The following is a 22,665-nucleotide window of genomic DNA, read 5'->3' as shown; positions in this document are numbered from 1 at the left end:
GTCTCGGCCTCAACTATAAATGTTCAAGCTTTAAAATAAGTAAATAAAACTTCAATGCATGGTCTAACCATTGGATTATATAGAGCCCTCTCCTGGAGACATTGTAGAGCAGGCAGGGACAGCTACTGTCAAGCAGGCTCACCCTTCTCAGGCAGCACGCCGTCCTACTTCAGACTAGCTTTTACTCACCCTCCTTCATGCCCACCACCTCTAAGCATAATTAGTGTTTAAGCTGGGTGCTGTGATGCATGCCTGTAACCCAAGTACATGGGAGGCAGAGAGAGGAGGTTTACAAGATGGAGATCAACCTCAGAAACTTAGCAAGACTCTGCCGGGCGTGGTGGCGCACGTTTGTAATCCCCGCGCTTGGGAGGCAGAGACAGGAGGATCACACAGGTTCGAAGCCAGCCACACGCGCTGGCTTAGGAGACCCTGTTTCCAAATAAAAATGTAAAAATAGGTCTGGGAGTGTAGCCCGGAGGTAGAAGGGCTTCCAGGAACCCCAGTACCACCAAAAAAAAAAAAAAAAAAAAAAAAAAAAAAAATTTACGAAGCCATAAAGAAAAATAATAAAAAAAAGAAAAAGAAACTTAGCAAGACTCTGTTTCAAAATAAAATCTTAAAAATTTTAAAGGGGTTGAGGGTATAGTTCAAAGGCAAAATGCCCCTGAGTTCAATACCACCAAAAAAAAGGAAAGGAAAAGAAAAAATCATAATGAGTGTTTAAAGTAAAATTTACTCCTCAGATTATCCAATCTACCACAATGCCAGAAGCAAGAAGTCCATCTCTGCAATCCTACATTTAATGCTAAAGGAGTGGATACAGTATTGGTGACAAAATAGCCCAACTTATTTTATTTCTCATGTGTATACAGTGCAGGAAAAAATACTCTAAAATAGGCAAAATCTATTCCAAAAAAGAGCAATTTTTTCCTTATACATTAAGTATTCAACATCTACTTGAATTCCACTTTCCAATCTACCTGATCTTTCTAAGGCTCTTAGAAGCTTACATATACACAATTGTGCATGTATGCCTCTACCATCTTGTACCAAATGACGATGTATGATTATGATTACAATGCAACAATAAAAAACTTTAAAAGTTTAGATATGATATGCAATGTAAGAGGAGCTTTAGCTGTCCTCAGTTCAAAAAAAAAAAAAAAACTACCCTCTCTTCCTCCAAATTGGATTGGAAATAAGAACTTCATTGAATTCTTATTCAATGAGGGGGGGCATTAATGATATCCTTCCAACCTCCCAGTAAGGACAGAACCAGGGCCATTGCATTCTCCCATCTGCACAACAGCTACTAGGCACCTGTTCCATCACATACCCTGCTAAGAACTGATGGCACAGAACCAAAAGGAAGGTCCTGATCTTCAATGAACTCGCAATCCATTCTCTATTTTGTTACCTAACTTTAGCTTAAACAATTATTTTGTTAAGATTTAAATAGAATTTAATTTACTATAATATACAAACAATAAAAAAGAGATGTTTCCAAAAACGAGAGGCAAAACCCACCCCCAACCCCAATATTCTCATCTGGAAAAGAGAGAACTTCGGCTCTCAATCACGTTACTGTTCCATCAACCAGATGGGAACTGCATCCCTCTAGAGAAAAGAGAGAAAGGATCTTTTATATGTGCATGGCATCGTTTTACTGTAGGAACTCAGAATATCTTTTACAAGTTCTTGACCCTGGTGGTTAGTTACTGTTAAGAAGAAAATTCTTTTTAAACCAAAGTTATCATTATTGATAATTTTCTCCCAGCATTTTTTAAAAAAAACAATCACTGAACTGGAAGCCAAAAACAGGAATCCAAGTGTTAGCCACTGACTAAAAATGCACTCAATCTCCAAAGAACTCAGTGTCTCCTTTCTACCCCAGGAGAGCAAGGTCAGACCAGTGATCCCCAAACTATACTCTCTTAGACTCTTCTGTTTCCTGTATGTAAACTTTTAGGCTTTTAAGAAGGGTATTTTAGTGATTCACAGAATTTTAACTCCAGTGATTTGTTTCACATTCTCACCAACCTCAGGACACACAGAGATAATGATAAAATTTACTCAGCACACTGGGATAAATTGAGAAGTGGCTCATAGATCAACTGGCCCCAGTGCTCTAGACATCACAGGCCCTGTCCAGTGCCCTGTGAGGATCAATATCCAATATCCACAGGTTGGGCTTGGCTGGGAAGTATGGCTGAGATTTCAGTTTGGGTCTCTGCTAGTTGTAGAGATCTTTTATAATTTTTTTTTTTCTGGGTATGTTCAGGGTCTGAGGATCAAACCAGGAAGGTTTTACCACTGATCTATATCCCCCAGCCCTATTTTATTTTTAATTTTTGAACAAGGTCTCACTAGGTTACCACATGTTGGCCTCAAACTTGCAATGTTCCTATCTCAGCCTCCCAAGCACCAAGATTACAGGTGTGTGCCACTACACCCAGGTCATTTATGATTTGAATTCCAGTCTACTTAATCTTTGCACAGTTTGCAAATCTTTGCATGCTACTAAAAAGCCTCAACTGTTTCCAACCCTTTCAATGTGGTCCAAATAGAACACTTTACCTCCCACTCTGCTCTAGGCTAATGCCGAAGACTCTTTCTTTCATCTTGCCTTCTCAATAGGCTACAACACACCTTCTAGCATCATGTAGATAGTGAAAATGAACACCTGTATTGGTAAAGCTAGCAAAGTCAGTGTGCTCTGACAACAGATATGCCAACTGTTATAATGAACATAAGATCTACCAATACCGAAAGAAGCCACACTTTGAGGAGCCATTGCAAAGCCTTACTCTAACCAGGGATGGTAGGAACACTAATAAGATCGATATTTTATACAACAACATGGAACTGCTGCTCAGGCAACAAAAAGAGGGAATGTAAATGACAGAAAGGTGGGGAAAGCATTGCCCAAAGGCTGGTACGGAAAGGAAGAAAAGTGACAGATGAAATATAGGCATTTTACTTATAACTGTAGAGTCAGATAGCAGGATGTGACTTTTTGTAAAGGGAGCTAAGCAGTGTTGCTTCCTTTCAACCCAGAATGCAATTCAGAGAGGGCCTGTCTTTATCACCTGAACCACTAACACCTGGAATGCTTATTAAAAATGCTGAGTCCTTGGCTGGGTGTGGAGGCACATGCTTGTAATCCCAGTACTTGGGAGGCTGACAGAGGAGGATTGAAGGTTTGTGGCCAGCCTCAGCAACTTACTGAGGTCCTCCTCAACTTAGTGAGGCCCTGTTTCAATATAAAAAATAAAATAGGGCTGGAGGTATCAAAAGTAGAATGCCCCTGCTTTTTATCACCAGTAAAATACACACACACACACACACACACACACACACACACATCCAGTCATCAGCTTTTTGTTACTGTAACAAATAGCTGAGATAATTAGCTTATAAAGAGAAAAGGGTTATTCAGGTTCACAGTTTCAAAGGTTTCAGCCCTGATCCCTGGGCCTTGTTATCTTTGGGGCTGCAGCAAGCAGCTCCCATGGCAGGAAGTACACGTAGAGTAAAGCTGCTCACTTTGTGAAGACCAGGAAGCCAGAGACAGACAGACTGGTGTCCCCCAGCCCCCATCAAGGGCAGAGTCCCAATGACCTGAACACCTCCTGCTAGGCCCCACCTCTTGATACCATCAACTCCCAGCAGCACTGATGGGAGGAACAAGCCGTTAACACTTGGGACTTTGGGAGCCATTGCAGATCCGAACTATAGCATGGGTCATGTCTCTAAGACTTGCTAAATTTGAATCTCTGCTTATAGTGCCTGGGTATCTGAACCATATTCACAGCCAATGACATTGGTGTCCTGTGAGGAAAGGTGGACAGGTGAGGATCTCTATAAGAGACAAATGAGAGAAACACAAGAGGAACCCAAAAGAAGTGATATTTCACAGAAAACTTTGGTGGGCGAGGGGCTATTTTTGACAGACTCAATCCTGAAAATTTTAACTTTACCTAACAGATAAACTCAATGCAACTATTGACATAGACATAAGACAGATATCAATAACTACTGATGTCGGGCATGGAGGCGCACACTTGTAATTCCCACATTTGGGAGGCAGAGACCAGAGGATCGCGGTTCACAGACAGCCTCAGCTACTTAGCAAGGCCCTTTACAACTCTGTGAGACCTTGTTTCAAAAATTAAAAAAAACTAAGCCGGGCGTGGTGGCACACACTTGTAATCCCCGCGCTTGGGAGGTGGAGACAGGAGGATCACGCAGGTTCGAAGCCAGCCATGCTGGCTTAAGAAACCCTGTTTCCAAATTTAAAAAAGTATAAAAATAGGTCTGGGAGCATAGCCTGGAGGTAGAAGGGCTTCCAGGAACCCTAGAACCACCAAAATAATAAAAATAATAAATAAATAAATAATTTTAAAAAACCTAAAATATAGGGCTGTGGGTGTAGCTCAAAGGTACAATGCCTCTGGGTTACAACATCTCTGGTACTGCAAAAATTTTAAAAAATAACTACTGACATAACTAGACAATCTTTCTAACTTCAAATTCATCAGTAAGTTAATAAACCAGAAATCTTACAATTAAAACAGAAATGAATAATAGTGTTTCTAAATAAACTTCAATAAGTCGGGGTCCTTAAGGAAAGTACTACTGTGTGTGTTGGCAGTGAGCATGAGTAGTTTCATCGAAAAAACAAGGTTGTAGCTGCTGTGTCACTGTGCTTCAGACACAGGAAGAGAGAATAAAAGTGCAGGATGAAATTCACTAACCACAGACATTCATTTCCTTAAGAAAATAAAAGGCAATCCTCACTTGGCATTTAAATACTTCCTTACACTCACTGGTATAATACACAACTCTTTCCTTACAGAATGTCCCAAGTTCACAATGAGAGAAACAAAAAAGCAGTTATGGTGTCCCCTGTTGTGATCCAGGCGCTGCCTAAGATTTGATATAACCTGTTCCAAGGCCACATACAGCCTTGGAGGTTGGGAGGTGAGGAAATCAGGCTCTGAGAAGCTGGGTGACTCAGCAAAGTTCAGAGCCTGGTACCAGTAGTGAGGATGAAATCTCAAGGTTAGGCTTTTTTTTTTTTTTTAAATACTAGGCAATAATTTTGGGAAGAGGGGTAAAGGAAAGAAAAATAGATTTTCCACAATACATTTTTTTTAAAAAAAAAAAGAAAGATTTCCAACCTTAAATGGTTCCAAATGGTGAAAAACACAGGGGCCTGAACCAGATTCTAGTATGTAACCAAAGCAAGTAAAATTGAAAAGGCTGAGCACTGGAACCGTGGGATGCTCTCTGTGGCTCTGGCTGCATCCTGCCTAACACCTGGTACACCACAAACAGCTGAAACCTAAACCATCGCCAGGGGAAGCTGGGAGCAAGCCGCGGCTTCCTCACTTTCAGGCCTGCAGCTGCTTCCTCATTTTTCTGGACAGTAGAGATTACAGCAGCAAGAAAACCCCCCTACACCACACGCCCAGCCTGGCTCACACTGAAAGCCATTCCTCGGCCAAGAACCCTGTTGGACAGAAGGGCTCCTCACACCTCTCACCAACCACAACTCTGTCCTGATACCTTCAGTGCACCTAAGAGGTCAGGTCACCATGCTGGAGCCACATAAGTGACTCCATATCAATCTGATTAGTATCTGACACATTCTAATCTCTCCTGGAGTTTCTGAAAGTCTAGAGGTTGCAAGACTGCCAGGAGATCTGGAATTCTTGCTACAAATCAGCTCACTGCAGACCGGGGCAATTAAATAAATAAATAAATAAATAAATAAATAAATAAATAAATAAATAAATAAAGTAAATGTACCTAGATAGCATTTCAATACCAAAAATAAATAATATTTAACATCATATGTTAGCATGGAGCTAAGCATGTGTGTGAGTGCACGTGCCTGCATGTGTGTGTGTAAGTAAGTAATATATTATTCATTCTACAGATAAATGACCTGAGACCCAGGCTTGAATTTAAAGTACAAAACCTCCCCTCCTATTTTAAATATTAGTAAGGCAATATGCACCAATAATTATATGCCATAGCTGGTTACAGTGATGTATACCTTAAATCCCAGCTACTTGGGGACTAAGGCTCAAAAAAAAAAAATTTTGTTTGAGCCTAGGAGTTCAAGAATAGCCCAGGTAACATAGTGAGACCCTGTCTCTTATTTTAAAAAATCATAAGCCATATAATCTTTGGCCAAGCAATTAAATTCCTAGAAATATATCCACACACTATCAGTAACATCTGTGCAATAATGTTTGTACACTAACATTTACCTCATTGTGGTTAGGAATTAAAAAAAAATAAACTGGAAACAATCCTAATATCCATCAAGAAAGAATCAATTATTAATCATTTTTACAGTAGAATATTAGGTAGTCATTAAAAATGATTATGTAAATCTGTTTGTTGGCTCAAAAAGATATCCACAAGTATATAAAATAAAAACACACGTGGGTTACAAAGCAGTATGTCCAGTATGAGTTCAATTTAATTTTCTGGAGAAATGACTCCTTTAGATAAAACGAAAGTCGCAGAGGATGGGAGAAGGGGGTTCAGTCCCAGTCAGAGGGAACAGCAACACATGCAAGGGCCAATGGCAAAAAGGTAAACTGGGGCTGAAGAATGCAAGAGAAGGGCTCAGAACAAGAAAGGAACAAGCCCGTGCCACACACTGGAGGGATTTCAGGATTCTGGTTCTTACCCTAGACATCAGCAAGAAGCTACCAAACAGAATGCATAGCACAGAGGAGGCACAGGGGAGAGAGCCGCCGTACAAGGCTCCCCCTTGAGCGGGTGCTAGAGCAGAAGCCAGGGTTGATCTTCACCTTCAGCACAGACCTCAGTAGCCCTAGCTTCAGGATCCCGAGCTCCTCCTGGACTTTCCCTCTGGCCAGCTCCAACAGCTTTCCCCCAAACCAGCACTTTCCTCCCAACCCAGAAGGGGCCCTTGTGGGTCTTAAGAGGCCTTCCCAGATCCTCCCCAATTCACCTACATCTACATTGGCTAATAAGCGGTTATGTAACATCCAAAACCATTTCTGGCCACCTTTTAAATTTGGGTTCAATTAAAGACTGCTGTTTGCAATTCTGAGCTCTATTATTATTTTGTAAGTTATACAAGGACTTCATTACTTTGTGCATATCTTGGAGAAAAATAAATAAAAGTCACTTGACACCTCTAAATCAGTATTTGAACCTGCCTGAAGTAATTCAATGGGAAGCTTTAAAAATCCTTTATCAAGTGCAACCGTAACTGGGACCTTTTGATTTTGATTTACTTTAAAACTATTTTTAAAAAAAAGCTATTTCTTTTTATCAAGAGATAAAAAAAAATCTAGCTTTAAAAGAAAACAATTTAGTCCTGAATCGCTATTAAACCAAGCAAATTTGATTAGCCCAAATCAAGCAAAGCCCACCTCACCCCTGAGGTTTTTCTTGTGTAGGGCGCCCCTGCTGGTCACAGCACGGTTCTTGGGACTGAAGGAGGGAGGAAAGGCCAGAGCGCTGCCTCGCAGGGGTGCTGGCTTCCTCCTTTCCCCAGGATGCACAAAAGCATCCTCACTTTCTATGTCCCTCTCCTTCATGTCTCCAAAATCCCATGCTCATTTTAAAGATCTACAGGATCGTGACATGGAAAGTTTAAGATTCTTTCCCCTAAATGGGGAGATAAGTAATAAGGAATCTAGAATTATAGAGTATTGAAATTAATTTAAATCTAGTTTGAAAATACCTTATTAATTAAATATGGCTTTCAGTAAGAAGAAAACGCACGTACATGCTGGCTGAGAGAGGAAAATTAAAATTGAGAATATGTTAAACGGTAGAGCAAATTTTTGCTGTCAAACAACCCAAAGAGTAGAAGATGAAATCTAAACACCCCACTTTACAATAGAATGGCAAAGGCGAAATCAAGTGATTTGGCTTGCCCAGGATTCTCAAAGAGCTGGTGATAACTGACCCTCGGCGGCTACACCTGGAGTCCTAGCCTTGAAATGTAAGAATACAACACCAACTGAGAAATGTCTTACTATTTATTCTCCTCTAAAACTAAAAGTAGGTCTCCCTTACCTCCCTCATGTGCTCACATTAGCTCCCACAAAGATTATCACCATGACTCTACAATCTTGGCCCTGAGCTTCCCTTCACAGAAGACTTACTAATTGACCCAGACAGCACTGGGCACTGGGGACACACGGAATAACATGACACCCCTCCTGCTTCCAAACAGCTCACAGGCTGCTGCAGAAGGTAAAAGTGTGAGGAAGTAAACTGCAAATGACACCAGGTTTGATGGTGGAATTATGCCCAGGGACAGACGCAGTGCAGACAAGACTGAAGCACTGCGTGGGGTGTCAGAGGTGGCCTGGAGAGCTTTGTGAAAGCGGTGCTGGGCTGGGGAAGACATGCGTTCAGGGGAAGACACTGGAGGAGGCCCAGGGATGCTCAGGCACTGGCAGATGGACAGGTGGCGAGATGAGCAGGCATTGGGGGACTTCACTCTGCACATGCATGCAAATTAAGTTTCTAAAAGTTAGCTGACATACAAAAGCACTTGAGAGAAGTCACCAAATCTCCCAAAGGCAAGAATGAAGCACACAAGCATCTGAATATGCAGGCGTCAATTGTCTCACTAGATGTGAAAGGAAGCCGCTGACTCTGCCTATTCATTTCTAATAAAACAATCAGTTCTCTACAAATTGGTAAAAACAGTATCTCTTACAATACTTTCAGAATACATATCATTGTTTCTGAATCTCCAAAGATGACCTACAAAGTCTGTAAGAGTTTACAAAGCTTAGTAGATTTAAAAGATATCTCACTCTGAAAATACAAGCATTCCCCTAACTGGGGACCAGCAAATCACAATTTCCAAAGCATATCCTTTCAGCTCATAGTCAGATGCAATCAGGAAGGGGCCGCCATCCTATAATATATGCATCCTTAAATCTTAGTTCAAAAGCTGGGCTTGATGGTGCACTCTTGTAATCCCGGTACTTAGGAGGCTGAAATAGGAGGATCACAGAAACAAAGCCAGCCTCAGCAACTCAGTGGGGTTCACATCAACTTAGTGAGACCCTGTTTCCAAAAAAAATAAAATAAAATGCCTCTGGGTTCAATCCCCACACCACAATACAAAAACAAAATAAATCTCAACTGATCTAGTTGTGGGAGCACTCACCTCTAATTCTAGTTCTTGAGAGGCTGAGAAAGGAAGATTGCAGGATCGAGGTCAGTCACAACAATTTAGCAAAACCTTGTTTCAAAATTTAAAAAATAAAATAGGGCTGGGATGTGGCTCAGAGGTAGAATGCCCTTGGGTTCAATCTTTAGTAACACTTCCAAAAAAAACCTCAATTCACCCATTACACTCAAAGTAATTCTCTATGATGCTTTTCTCCATCTTTCCCTTTACCCTCACCTCTGTCTAACCTCCAGCACAAACACCAACTAAGTTCCCTTACAGCAGACAGTGCAAAAGAAGTCTGTAGCTGCAAAGGTACTTAAGCAATGCCTGCTCAGTCTGAAATGCACTATTCTGATAGCACCCCCTAGTGACCAAAGCACTCAAATACATTTAAAACAAAAAATCAAACAATTGCTGATTTTATAAAGTGGAAATACCTGTTCCAGGTTACAGTCCCAGTTAAACCAATAACTCCTTAGCCTATGGTTTTCTCAGCTTCATATGGTGGCTCTTTAATGAGATCTATTACAGTGCCTCTGGCTGCTTCTAAACTGGAGCTGGGAGCCAGACACAGAGCTGTGAGGGCTTGCCCCTCAAGCCCGCTTCAATCATCAGGGGCACTTTGTATGAAGTCCATCGTGTGTGCAGTGACTGTTGAAGAAGACTCTCTACTTCTCCTTCATGGTTAAGCTACACTTTCACTCCCTCCTAGTTTTATTTGTCTAGCTGCAAGGAAAACTACAGAAACCAACAAACTTTTATCTGCCACCCAATCTATACATTTGACCATAAAGTCCTGAAACTCGCCAATCCCATCTTCAAAATTGAGATTTTTATGTGTGGACATAAATTGTGGAAAACACAAATGTTATATTACATTGATTTATTAATAGATTATAATACAAAATAAATTGAAATGTTTAATTTAAAATAAAGGTAGCAAGTGAAAAGTACTTAGACTGTCACCCTTCAATCCCGTGCTCTACTAAATAGGACCCCAAATGACTAATGTGCGCAGTGGTCAAAGCTCAGTGGAGACCTAACTTACTTTTATCCCTCTATAAGTCTGAGATCTTCAAAAAGCTACAACTTTTGTTCAATATGATTAAAAGTTACTGCTGCCCTCTACTGGAAAAACTTGGAAGAAGACTAAAATCCACCCATCAGGCATTTAAAATCACCTTATTTCTTCTCGGCTTCCTTGGTAGTGTCTACATCTTACAAATTAATTCTAAAATTCCAGGAGGTGGGAAAAAAAAGGCAACTGTGCAGAAACTCAGAGGGAACTTCCCTTTTGATCAACCAAAAGAAACAAAGTGGTGGCAGACTGGGATGTTAGCTTTGGACTCGGTCGGTCACTACATGATAATGTGGCTGTGGTCCATATTCCCTGGGTCTCAATCTTCAGATCTGCAAACTGAAGGACCATGGACCAGGAGATATTTAGGGGGTAAAAAGTATAACTCTGTAAGATGGTTTAACTTCCTCTTACTAAGTGGTTATTCTTTTCTACTAATATTTTAAAAGTTATGACACTTTAAAAAACATTTTTAATTATCATATCTTCTAGACATACCCTCTAAACTACCTTATCAATCTATCTCATACTCAGGACTTCAGTGATTGTTGCAAGGCTACAATAATGGAGACAAATATGAAGCAAGTGTCTAGCAGAGAGCACAGAGATGGACAGTGTGTTCTCTCTCCCTTCTCACATCCCCCATCTAGCAGCTCCACAACCTGTCTCATACCTGCGCACATATGCCATACCTACATCCTACAGCCCTTATTCTCTGCCACTCTGAGTTTTGCGTGCCGTGTGATGCATGCACCGTGGTCCCCGCTGACCGGCACTTCTTACCACCCCAAGTGTCCTGTATCTATGTGAGTCTCAGTGCCCGCCATTGAAAGCAGCTGCCACAGTAACAGCAGAAACAGGAGTGCTTCCCTTTATGGCAGCAGGAATCACCACTTACAAAAGCAACGAAGATATCATAATAACACAACTGTAATAATAAAGGCAACATAAGTGATTCTAACAATGAAACAATTTACTAAAGTGATGATAACAAGCATTTATTGAGTATTTCATCCCAACCACCATGCTATACACTTCCTATGAGCTGTGTAATTCAGTCCTCTCAACATAGGTAGGCATGACCAGATGCTTACCAATTAGAAACTGAGCTTCTGGTGGGTATTTAATAATTTCTGATGCTACCAAATTCTCGCTAGACATTTCTCTCCCCTTCAGACCCTGCAAAGCCCTTTTATCACTTTATTCCTTACACCTACTAGAACTCTGGCCGACTTCCCAGATTCCCACAGTGGTGCTCACAGCACCCCCTCGTGGCCACAAGTGGTATGGACACATGCGTAGAGTGAAGGAAAACTTGCTCTGAGGATGGCAGAGGTAACCCTCCCTATTTATTCCACGTAGCTCTGTTTATTCTTGTCCACTTTTTCCTTTCCTTCCTCCTAGGGTATGATTTAGTAGAAGGAGCACAGAACCACAAATAAGATGGGTGTTCACGCCTGCCCTGTACTAGCCGTGGACTTTGGGCCTGGCCTTTCCCAGCTGGCATTCGCATCGGCACCTCGCCATCTCATTGGCAGAGCGATAATGACACCTGCCTAACCTGTCTTCAAGCACAACCCTTTGGAACATAAGGAAGCAGATATGAACATGTCTGACACCGTGAGAGAACAGTTTCTGAGTGTACATTTAGTTCTTGCTGCTCTGAGGTGCTTCACAAACACACACAGTAAACATCTCAGAGCAGTGACGGTTTGTTGCAGGAGAGAAAGGCCATGTTCTTGTCCATTGCCAGAACCCTGGTACAACAAAAGAGGAAATACAGAGGTAGCTGAATACGCAGCAACAGGGAAATGGTGATTGCAGCCCTCTTCCCTCTCTGTAGGCATCTGGGGCTTCTCCTCCACTCCATCCAAGGCGGCAGCACTGGAGAAGCTGTCTCCATTACCCACCTCAACACCCCACCACAGGCTCTACTCACTCCTGATTCTACTATGCAGGACCAGAAGGGCCAGTCTTCTGTGGCCACAATAGTCATTCTCCTTATTCAGATGATAATCGTGCTATCACCGGGGAGTGAACACGGCTGTGTGGTCCAAGGCAGGGCCAGACAACTGATGAGGATCAGCACTTGTCACACCACAGCCCAGTATAAGTGTCAACAGCTCCACTGCAGATGGGGCTCAGGGAGGCCAAGCAGCCGAGAGGGGCGCAGCTCTGCTACTGCTGCTTCCAGCCTAAAGCTGCTCGCAAAGTGCCCCTTATGCACCAAGTCCCTTACAAGCCACAGGAGATCCCGTCACTGACACCCTGAGAATGTACAGGCATGAAGCATAAACATTTCTACGAAGAAGATTAAGGACCCAGTACAGAAAGTAGAGTCTCTGCCTTTTGATGTTTAATGTAATGAATGAATATTAGGGAATGCCTCCTATTAAGAAATAATAGTTGTGTTTACAACAAAGCAGCTAGAAGGTAACACCTAAAGCAAGTAGTCAAAGTTAACATCACCAGTAAAGAAGTAAAAATCAGTATAATGCACGCATTAATATAGTGAGAAGAACCCAGCGTCACTTTTGAAGTATCCTGTCAAAAGATGCAAGAATCATGAAGAAGCACAAGATAAACCTAAACTGAAGGACATTCCACAAAATAACTGACCAGTATTCTTAAAAGTAAAAGAAAAAAGAGTGTTTCACATTGAAAGAAGCAAAAGGAGACATAATAACTAAATAATCCTGGATTGAGTTCTGGGCTAGATAAATGGCATATATTAGTGGGGAAAACTGACAAAATTTGATAAGAATCTGAAAAGTAAATAATAGTATAACAATATGACTGACAATCTTTTTATTTTGATAACTATACTATTGTTATTTATGGGTGTTCTTGTTTTTAGGAAATTCACACTGAAGTATGACTAAGGAGCATCCTATCTGCAACTTATTCCAATTTTTTTTTTTTTTTTTTTTTTTTGGTGGTACTGGGGGTGGAACCCAGAGGCTTCCTACCTCCAGGCTATACTCCCAGACCTATTTTATATTTTATTTGGAAACAGGGTCTCACTAAGTTGCCGAGAGCCTCACTAAGTAGCTGAGGCTGGCTTCAAACCTGTGCGATCTTCCTGTCTCAGCCTCCCAAGTGCAAGGATTACAAGCATGTGCCACCATGCCAGGCTCCAAAATATTTTTTTAAAAAAAGAAACCATACTGCTGGGCGTGTTGGTACACGCCTGTAATCCCAGCATTCGGGAGGCTGAGACTGGAGGAAGGCAGTTGGAGGACAGCCTCAGCTACTTAGTGAGGCCCTTTGCAACTTAATGAAAACCCGTTTCAAATTTAAAAAAAGAGTAAAAAATAGGGTAGGGAATGTAGCTCAGAGGTCAAATGCCCCTGGGCTCCATCCCCAGACCCTCAAAAAAAAAAAAAAAAAAGAAAGAAAGCAACCATACAGAAACACTTTTATATATTACTCTTTTTTGTAAGTCTGAAATTATTTTAAAATTAAAAGTAAAAAAACACAGGGCATCAACATATAATATTAAATAAATGTGAATTTTAATGTTTCTGACTATTGATTCCTAATCAGACAGAAGGATCAAATGGAGCTAACAGCCTTAGGTCTTTAATATGAAAACAATCCCACAGACTTATAAAAGAAATTCTGGGACCTGCCAGGCATGGTGGTACACACCTATAATCCCAGCAACTTGAGAAGTTGGGATAGAAGAATCAAGAGTTCAGAGCCAGCCTGGGAAACTTAGACCCTGCCTCAAAATAAAACAAAAAGGGATAAGCATGCAGCTCAGGTGTAGAGAACTCCTGGGTTCTATCCCCAGTGTTCTTCTCCCCATCCTCTCTAAAAAAAGAAAGAAGGGGGAATAAATTCAGGGACCTACAAATGATGTCCCAACCTTCTTAACTCACAACAACCAACTAACCATTTCTAACTTTCCAGTTGCATTTCAACTGTTTGGTTAAGAAAATGTAAGCAAAAGTGCCAGCAATTTCACTTCCCATGGAAATACCAGCAACCACAGCAAAACGAGCTGTGCTCAGCATTCCCCCACTCATCCTTCAAATCTCTTAGCTGAGCAGTTTGCACTGAGACATCTGCCTAACTAACCCTTTGCCCTCTGCCCTCCACCTGTGGGCATCAGAAAGCATGTGAATAGGAGCACGAGTGCTGTGGCTCGAGGTTCATGTCACTAAAGCTTAGCTGCATCAGCCAACTATGAAAAACACATGTTCCCACAGAAGATGCACACAGCCCCGAGCATCTGCACTGAACTTTAACAGAGTGACTGACACCCTTTCCCACCTAGTGAATCCAGTGGCTAAGCTTTCAAACCCCCAAAAGCTGGCAGGAGCCAGGCCATTGGAGAGCCACAGGGGAGGCAGTAATGGCTATGAAAAAATTTCTTCTCGTGCATGGTCATATCTGAAAAATTGAGAAGAAGTTATACAGGTGCTCTTAACTCTCTGGCCAAGGTCATCACTGGCACCACCTCACTTAGAACAAATTAGGGGTCCAGGGACCTCACATCTCTCTTACCCTCAATGCATGCCTGAGGTCAGAGAGAATTTCCATTTGCACAGACAGAAGTATCATGCCAAAGAAAATCAGTAAGATCTCTAAACAAAGGCCTTTTAGAAAAAGAACCAAAATGAACCAAGTGCTCTACAGGAAGAAAAGAACTATCTTTAATTCCTGCACTGACCACACACACACACACACACACACACACACACACACACACACGCACACTTTTATGTCACTAAATCATCAGGGAAGCCACACTGTTCTGTTTCCATTTTGTACTTTTTCTGGAATTAGAAGAGTCTGATTTAGTTGAAGATAAGATTTCCCACTCTTATGAAATTATGTGGCTCTTCTCTAGACTTCATGACCTGGCCAAACACAAGCATGGCCAGATTCTAGATCTTTCTCTTACAAAACAACAGCACTAAGCCGGGTGTGGTGGCGCAAGCTTGTAATCCCTGCTCTTGGAAGGCAGAGGATCACACAGGTTCGTAGTCAGCCTCACTGGCTTAAGAGACCCTGTTTCCAAATAAATAAAAAAATATAAAATAGGTCTGGGAGTGCAGCCCGGAGGTAGAAGGGCTTCCAGCAACCCCAGTACCACCAAAAAAAAAAAAAAAAAAAAAAAAAAGCCAGCACTGCTGAGCTCACTGGACTTTTTGAGAGCAGATACAATACCAGATTCTGTGTCTTTCAAATGTGAAAATCATTCATGTTAAAGAAAAAAAAAATGTCTCTTAATTTTGGTTACTATACTTTAGAAAAATAAAATGTTTTTATGACACAAATCTCAAGTCAATATGGCTGCCTGAGTAGATAAGAGCTTCACCAACTAGTCCAGGCATCATTTAAACATCAGTCTATAAGTGGAATGTTTCTATTTTAAAACAACAAGCTGAGGAGACAAAAACCAAGGAAGCAGCATCAGCGAGAAGCTTCTAAGGAACAAGCATACAGCAGGAAGTCCAGCACCTGCTCAGCCAGGAGACACCACAGCAGGCAGGTAGGTGCCGAGGAAGGCTAGACCAAAGGAAGCCCAAGAACAGAAAACACCAGTCCCACCAAACACGCCCGGTTTCATCTGGGCGTGGCAGTGCACACATATAATTGTAGTACTTGGGATGCCGAGACAGGAGAATTGCAGGTTTGTGACCAGCCTTAGCAACTTAGCGAGGCTCTCAGCAACCTAGCAAGACTCTGTTTTAAAACAAAAAGTACATATACAATAAAAGGGCTGGAAGGTGTAGCTTAGAAGTAGAATAGCCCTGGTTTCAATCCCTAGCAACACACACACACACACACACACACACACACACACACAACCCATGTTCCAACTTTTAAACAAAAGTGACTTAAACACTGTAATGACCAAGGAGATGTGAAAACATTCTACGACAAAGGTTTCCATTGCATATGATGATAAGATCAACCATTTACTTCCTGTGGACAAGTCTGCATGAGAAGTTTCCGGTAAAGAACATCGTTTGCTGACCAACACTGCGAGGAGGGCAGAGGGAGAGACGGAGGCTGCCCACTATGAACGGGAATCCTAGGAACAGCGTACGCCAAGCAAGCATGTGGGGATTCGAGTGAGTGACAAAGAGTTTCAAATGGCCTTTCTTCCGTACACTTAAGAACATGTGATCACTCAACAAATATTCCTTGGCAAGTAAGATGAAGAAGATGAAGAAGAAATAATCTACGGTGATACTGTCCAGACAGCACCCCTGCCAAGAAACCTGCAACAAGGAGCATGGAATGGCTAACGAACGCCGTGCATGGGAAGACGAGGGTAATTGCAGGAGAGCTGCCAGCTTTATGGAGCTAGAGAGCCAGGGTCACATGACCCGGGCCCACGCTCTTTCCTGGGACATTAATTAAAGAACTACTTCATGGTCTCCTGTTAGTCCTCTGTGGAACAGTAGGATGCACAGCCATTTTGCCATTTGGAGGATAGGTGGTAAAATCGAGGAACCAATAAGTATCAAAAGACCTGGCTGGAAAAATATCACACCTCTCAAACCTCTAGCTGCTTCTTGTTCCAAATATAGTCAAAATGTTGTTTGGAAAGCATAGCACACTAACATGTAATAAATAATTTTTTTTTTGCAGTACTGGGATTAAACCCAGGAACATTCTACCTCCAAGATACACCCCCAGCCTTTTTTTCTATTTTTTATTTTGAAACAAGGTCTCAATAAATTGCGAGTGATCTCACTAAGTAGCTAAGGCTGGCAGCAAACCTGTGATCCTACTGTCCCAGCCTCCCAAGTACTGGGATTACAGGCGTGCACCACCACACCCAGCTCAAATAATGTAAATTTAATTTTTTAAAAAGGAGGAAAGATCACAGCCTAAACAAAGTCTTCATTTTCTGAAATCAATGGAAATCCCATTGATGGGCTATGTGGGAACTATGCCACATATTCAAGCCTAAGGAGCTTGCCCTGAATTAGACAGGAGCCAGTTTTGAAATTTCAGTTTTATCACTTATTGGCTTTTCTGGTTGTTATTGTTTAGTTTTAGAAATCACTCCCAAACAGTCAGAAAGTTAATTTTATGGTAGGAAAGGATGACTAGACAGAAGGAATGGAGAGGGGACAGTTAAGAAATCTACTGCAATTGTCCAGTAAAAATAGAGGAGGAGGCCAGATGCGGTGGTGCATGGCTATAATTCCAGCACTTGGGAGGCTAAAGCAGGAGGTTTACAGGTTCAAGGACAGCCTCAACAACATAGCAAGACTCTCAGAAATCTAGTGTGACTCTGTTCCAAAAATTATATTGGGTTAGAGGTATATCTCATAGGTAGAATGCCTCTGGGTTCAATCACTAGCACATACACACACTCACACAAATAATAAAATAAAAGAATAAAAACAGGAGGAGCTGAGCACAGTGGTACGTGCCTGAAATCCCAGCAACTCAGGAGGCTGAGGCAGAAGGATTTGCTAGTTCAAGGCCATTTTCAGTAACTTAGCAAGACCCTGTCTCCAAATAGAAAATAAAAAGGGCTAAAGATGTAGCTCACTGGTAGAGCTCCCCTGGGTTCAATCAGCAGTTCTTGAGTAAGAAATAGAGGAGGCAAAGTTTCGCAGTGACGTTGTTGAGGGAGATATGGAAAGGACTTGGCGAGGGGTCAGATGAGACAGGCAAGTTAGGGAAATGTGTCTCACATGTGGTCCTCAAGTGCTGAGACTGGGGAGACCAGAAAGAAATACAAAGCACAAGAGGATGAGGTTTGGAGGACACAAAACCTAATCTTTGTAATGAAGATCTTGAGAAGCTGGCAGACCACTTAGCAAGGGGGTGGAAGTGGGATGCTAATGCTCTGGAAAACCCCTCTACAGGATGAGAGCTGATGGGCTGTCCAGCAAAGAAAGTACAGACCAGAAAAATCAGGCTTCACTGATACATACTATACAAGCCACTGACTTCCTAACAGCTTCTTTTTTTGGTGGTACTGGGGATGGAATTCCCTTCTACCTCCGGGCTATACTCCCAGACCTATTTTTATATTTTATTTGGAAACAGGGTCTCTTAAGCCAGAGAGACTGGCTTTGAACCTGCACGATCCTCCTGTCTCCTCCTTCCAAGCGCGGAGATTACAAGCATGCGCCACCACGCCAGGCCTAACAGCTTCTTTCACCAGACTCCAACACCCCAGGGAGGCTCTCCAGACTCCCCCTCAGCCTGCTGCTGGAATCCTCAAACTCTGGCCAGGTACTTCCAGATTCTAATCTGCTGTCTCAGAAGCTTCTCCTGTTTCCTCAGAGCTGTCTCTAAAATCAACACACAACCCCCTGCCAAGCCCAGACCCAGCTGCCCACAGAGCTCTATTGGTCCAGGAGAAGAGACACTTGCACAGAGTGGGTCCCTCCTTGAAGTCTGCTTTCAAAACAAAGACACTTCTAAAGCATCAGCTGAATGCACTTTCCCCAGAGCGTCACAGAGAAGCCAATGTCTGGAGGTTGACGCTCAGTTACTTACACCCAGGTGTGAGAAGATGCATTCTCTAAAGCGCATTTCTTTGTCAATTTTATCTAGAGCATAGACAACTCAGATTCATATAAACTTTGTCTATTACTGTAAACGGACGGTAGAGGAAGAACCTCCCTTTCTAAATCTGTGGCCACATAAATACTTTTCATTTTAAGTATTTAATATACTCTTAAACCCAAACCAAACCAAGCCAATGGTGAAATTTTGGCAGATGTCATATCATAATAAAATTCTTTATTGTAAAAAGTAAAATTTTCTATATAAATACATATAGAAGTAAATGCTTTCATACATGCATACCATTCTAAAAACCTAAAAGGTAGAATGAAAAAATGTTTCAGATAATCATTAACATAACTTAGCTAATATAAGGTACACTACAAAAGGAATCATAGGTCTTTTACAAGGAAAGATTCATATGCCAGATATATTCAAACAACAGAACCAGGTACACACATGCCTATAGTCCCCGTATGTAGAAGGCTGAGACAGGAGAATCACAGGTTCAAGGCCAGCACATGGTATCTTAACAAGACCCTGTTTCAAGATAAAAAAATATATGTATCTATAAAAGAGCTATTCTTCTATGGGTGTCCCCACACAGCACCGAGGACCAAGAGTGCTTACCTTCTTGGCTCTTTGGGCTATGTCTGGTGTTCTTGTGAGCAGCTTTTCAATCAGGTACTCTCTGTTCTGCAAAACAAAGATCCCAACAGTTTAACACCAGGTATGATACATAAAAACTCATAGTGATTTCAAAATAGCAGATTTACTTGGGTTTTTAAGCATGTTACCTTGGCTTTCTGGAAGAATTTGCATTTTAAAAGTTCTGCTGCTGTGGGCCTGAAAGATCAATAATAAATTAGAGTTGAAACAGGGATAACTTAATAAATATACTGCCTTGCTGATACAACTTAACCTTATTTCTGGAAGTCCAGTTTTAGGACTAGCAAAACCAGAAACTAAATGAAATATGAGCCAGCACCAAATAAAACCATGCCAATTTTTCTAGTTCTTTCTAAACATCTCTACTTCAAAACACATAAACTCCTGTAAGTTAAATGCTTGGGACATGATCAATTTTTCCATCCTTCATTCTTACACTTCTCTAAGTAAATTCAGTGTTTCTAAAAGGTGGCAGACTAACACATCTATAAACTCAATTCCTCTAATTATTAAGAAACCATACAAGCTGCAGTATGACCCTGTCAAAGCCACTACTGTCTACTGTACTCTGTGACTCCCCAGGGGCAGCAGTTACTGCCAAGGTCGACAGCTCTTGTGTCCAATCTCTGCCTGCTTGCTGCAAGAACCTGCCTCGTGCGTATGTGGACCACTGTGTCTCAGAGGAAGGTAAGTGTGCTAGAGAAGAATAAAATGCAAATTCACTGGAAATCAGTACTGCATAGGTCTGATTACTGTCGCCTGGTGCCACGTAACTTGTTTTTCTATACCCTATTTCCTGTAAACTGAAAGCTTACAGTCTGAAGAACTGATGAGGTTTCATCAAGCATCTAAGTACTGACATCCTGCGCACAACGTTTCAGATTTCAGCGCGCTGCAGATTGTGGATTTTCAAAGTATGAATGTAAAACTGGCAAAGTCTACAAATATTTCAAAATCCAAAAACCTCAGAAATCTGCAACATTTCTGTCTCCAAGCATTTTAGATCTAGATACTCAAACTGGATTTCCTAGATGGTCACATGTACTTCTAACCACAGTACCTCAGAGACAGGTTACCACTATTAGTGATGCTAAGTTTAACCACTTGGTCCCCAGACTCCAAAACTCTCCACTGTAAAGGTATGTTTTTCCCATTGCAATTAGCAAGTAATCTGTTGGGTAATACTTTGGCACCATATGAATATCATGTTCCAGAAAGCTTTCCCCTAATGGTTTTAAGCATTTTTGCCTTTAATTATTTCTTGGGAGGTAGCAGAAGACTGATTTTCTACTTTTAGCATTTCTCTATGTTTAACTGATATTCTTCCATAAGAAATAGCTTCCTTCAACAATAGTTCCTTCTAAACAATCAAAAATGTGGAACTGGGGATGTAGCCCACTGGTAGAGCACTTGCCTATCATGCACAAAGCCCTGAGTGGTACAATCCCCAGCACCATGGTGGAGGCATGCAGAAAGAAACAAATCTGGAATATCGAACAGTTAGACAGAGAACTGGCCTTATATCTTCAAAAGGAGGAAAGGGGAAAATGATGTGAAGAAACTGTTCTAGACTACAACAGACTTGACAAAACAGAAGGCCAAATGCAGTGCTTGACTCCTGACTGACTGGATTGAGGAAAGGAAGGGACAGGAGCTACAAAAGACACCTGGAAATATGAGAAAAGGATGACTATGCTACATACCAGGTAATTTTGAAAAAATACTGATCATTTTCTTAGGTGCAGAAAGTATTGTGGTTGTGAAGTAGCTTGTCCTTGTCTGTAGGAAATATATGCTGAAGCAATGAGTCTATTATTTTCAAACCATTCACCAAATGAAATGTGCAGATAGAACAAATATAAGAAACGTTAGTAACTGCTGAATCTAAGGGATGGTACAAAAGCAAACAGTGGCTATTTTTCCACGTTTTCTGTATTTAAAATTTTTCATAATAAAAGATTAGGGAGGGGAAAAAAAGCATCGGTGACTATCCATGGGTATGCTCTCAGGCAATACTAACCCTAAGTCCCAAGAATATTACACACCGGGGCGGGTGTGAGTTCAGAGGGTGTCCTCATACTTGCAATGGTTGGGAACCACAGCCTTAGAATCAGGAAGCTCCTTTGCCGGGCGTGGTGGCGCACGGTTGTAATCCCCGCGCTTGGGAGGCTGAGACAGGAGGATCGCACAGGTTCGAAGCTAGCCTCAGCTACTTAGTGAGGCTCTCAGCAACTTAGTCAGGCCCCGTTTCCAAATAAAATATAAAATAGGTCTGGGAGTGTAGCCCAGAGGTAGAAAGCCCCTGGGTTCCACCCCAAGTACCACCAAAAAAAAAAAAAAAAAAAGCACCAGGAAGCTCCTTTGAAATGTTCCCTGGGGATCAAACTAAGCACAAAAAAGAATTAGGAGCTTGGTGTGATGGTACACACTTATAATCCCTGTACTTGGGAGGCTGAGACAAGAGGATTGCAGGTTTGTAACCAGCATCAGCAACTTAGCAAGGCCCTCTACAACTGAAGGACAGCTGTTTCAAAACTTTAAATAAATAAATAAATAAATAATCTGGGGGTACAGCTCAGAGGTAGAATGCCCCTGGGTTCCATCCCCAATATCACACACACAAAAAAACAATTAGGAAAAGTCATTAAGAACATCAGTGTACTAAGTAATAAGTCTACACAAACTATTTGTGTGCAAAGAAAAGTCCTATTTAAGTTGTTATTGCTTTCTCCTCAAATTTCAGGTGACGCACTAGCTCCAGATACCTCACCAGGAACCCCAAGTCTCCACAAACTCTTGCAATGAACAGCTGCTAACTGCCATGAGCAAGTCAAGGTCTGGACAAGGTGGGCCATACCCCTTGGTTAGCACTTTATATGCATGAATTTGCACCTTGCCTTAACCAATTTACATGATTTAACTTTAGTTTTTACTTATTTATTATTGCAGTGCCAGGAATTAAACCCAGGAGCATTCCATCCCTGAGCTTTTCGTTTTTTTTATTTTGAAACAAAGTATTGCCAAGTTGCCCAGGCTAGCCTCAAACTTGCAATCCTTCTGCCTCAGCATCCTGAGTAGCTGGGGTTAGAGGCATGTGCCACCAGGTCTGGCTCAGTTGATATTTTCATGTATACTCATCTTGATCATTAGAAATGTTTTTAGCCTCGGGCTACGCCAAATTCATCCCTTTGATTCTCTCAGGAAATATTTATTGAGCACCTACTGC

At 41.6% G+C, this 22,665-nt stretch overlaps 1 protein-coding gene across 1 annotated transcript in view; it reads right to left on the bottom strand.

The window, feature by feature from the left end:
* The window catches only part of STK39 (serine/threonine kinase 39), a gene marked incomplete at both ends in the record, with an annotated part of 297,779 nt that overhangs the window by 156,690 nt on the left and 118,424 nt on the right, over nucleotides 1-22,665 (bottom strand). The window contains 2 exons of the mRNA XM_080689383.1: nucleotides 19,401-19,466; nucleotides 19,568-19,616. Of these exons, the coding sequence (XP_080545509.1) occupies nucleotides 19,401-19,466; nucleotides 19,568-19,616 (115 nt within the window). The remainder of the gene's footprint in view (nucleotides 1-19,400; nucleotides 19,467-19,567; nucleotides 19,617-22,665) is intronic.

This window comes from Muscardinus avellanarius, assembly GCF_963383645.1.
Source record: "Muscardinus avellanarius genome assembly, chromosome: 2".
Classification (NCBI taxonomy): Eukaryota; Metazoa; Chordata; class Mammalia; order Rodentia; family Gliridae; genus Muscardinus; species Muscardinus avellanarius.
Note: the sequence above shows the minus strand (reverse complement) of the source record. Positions and strands in the feature narration are given on the sequence as shown.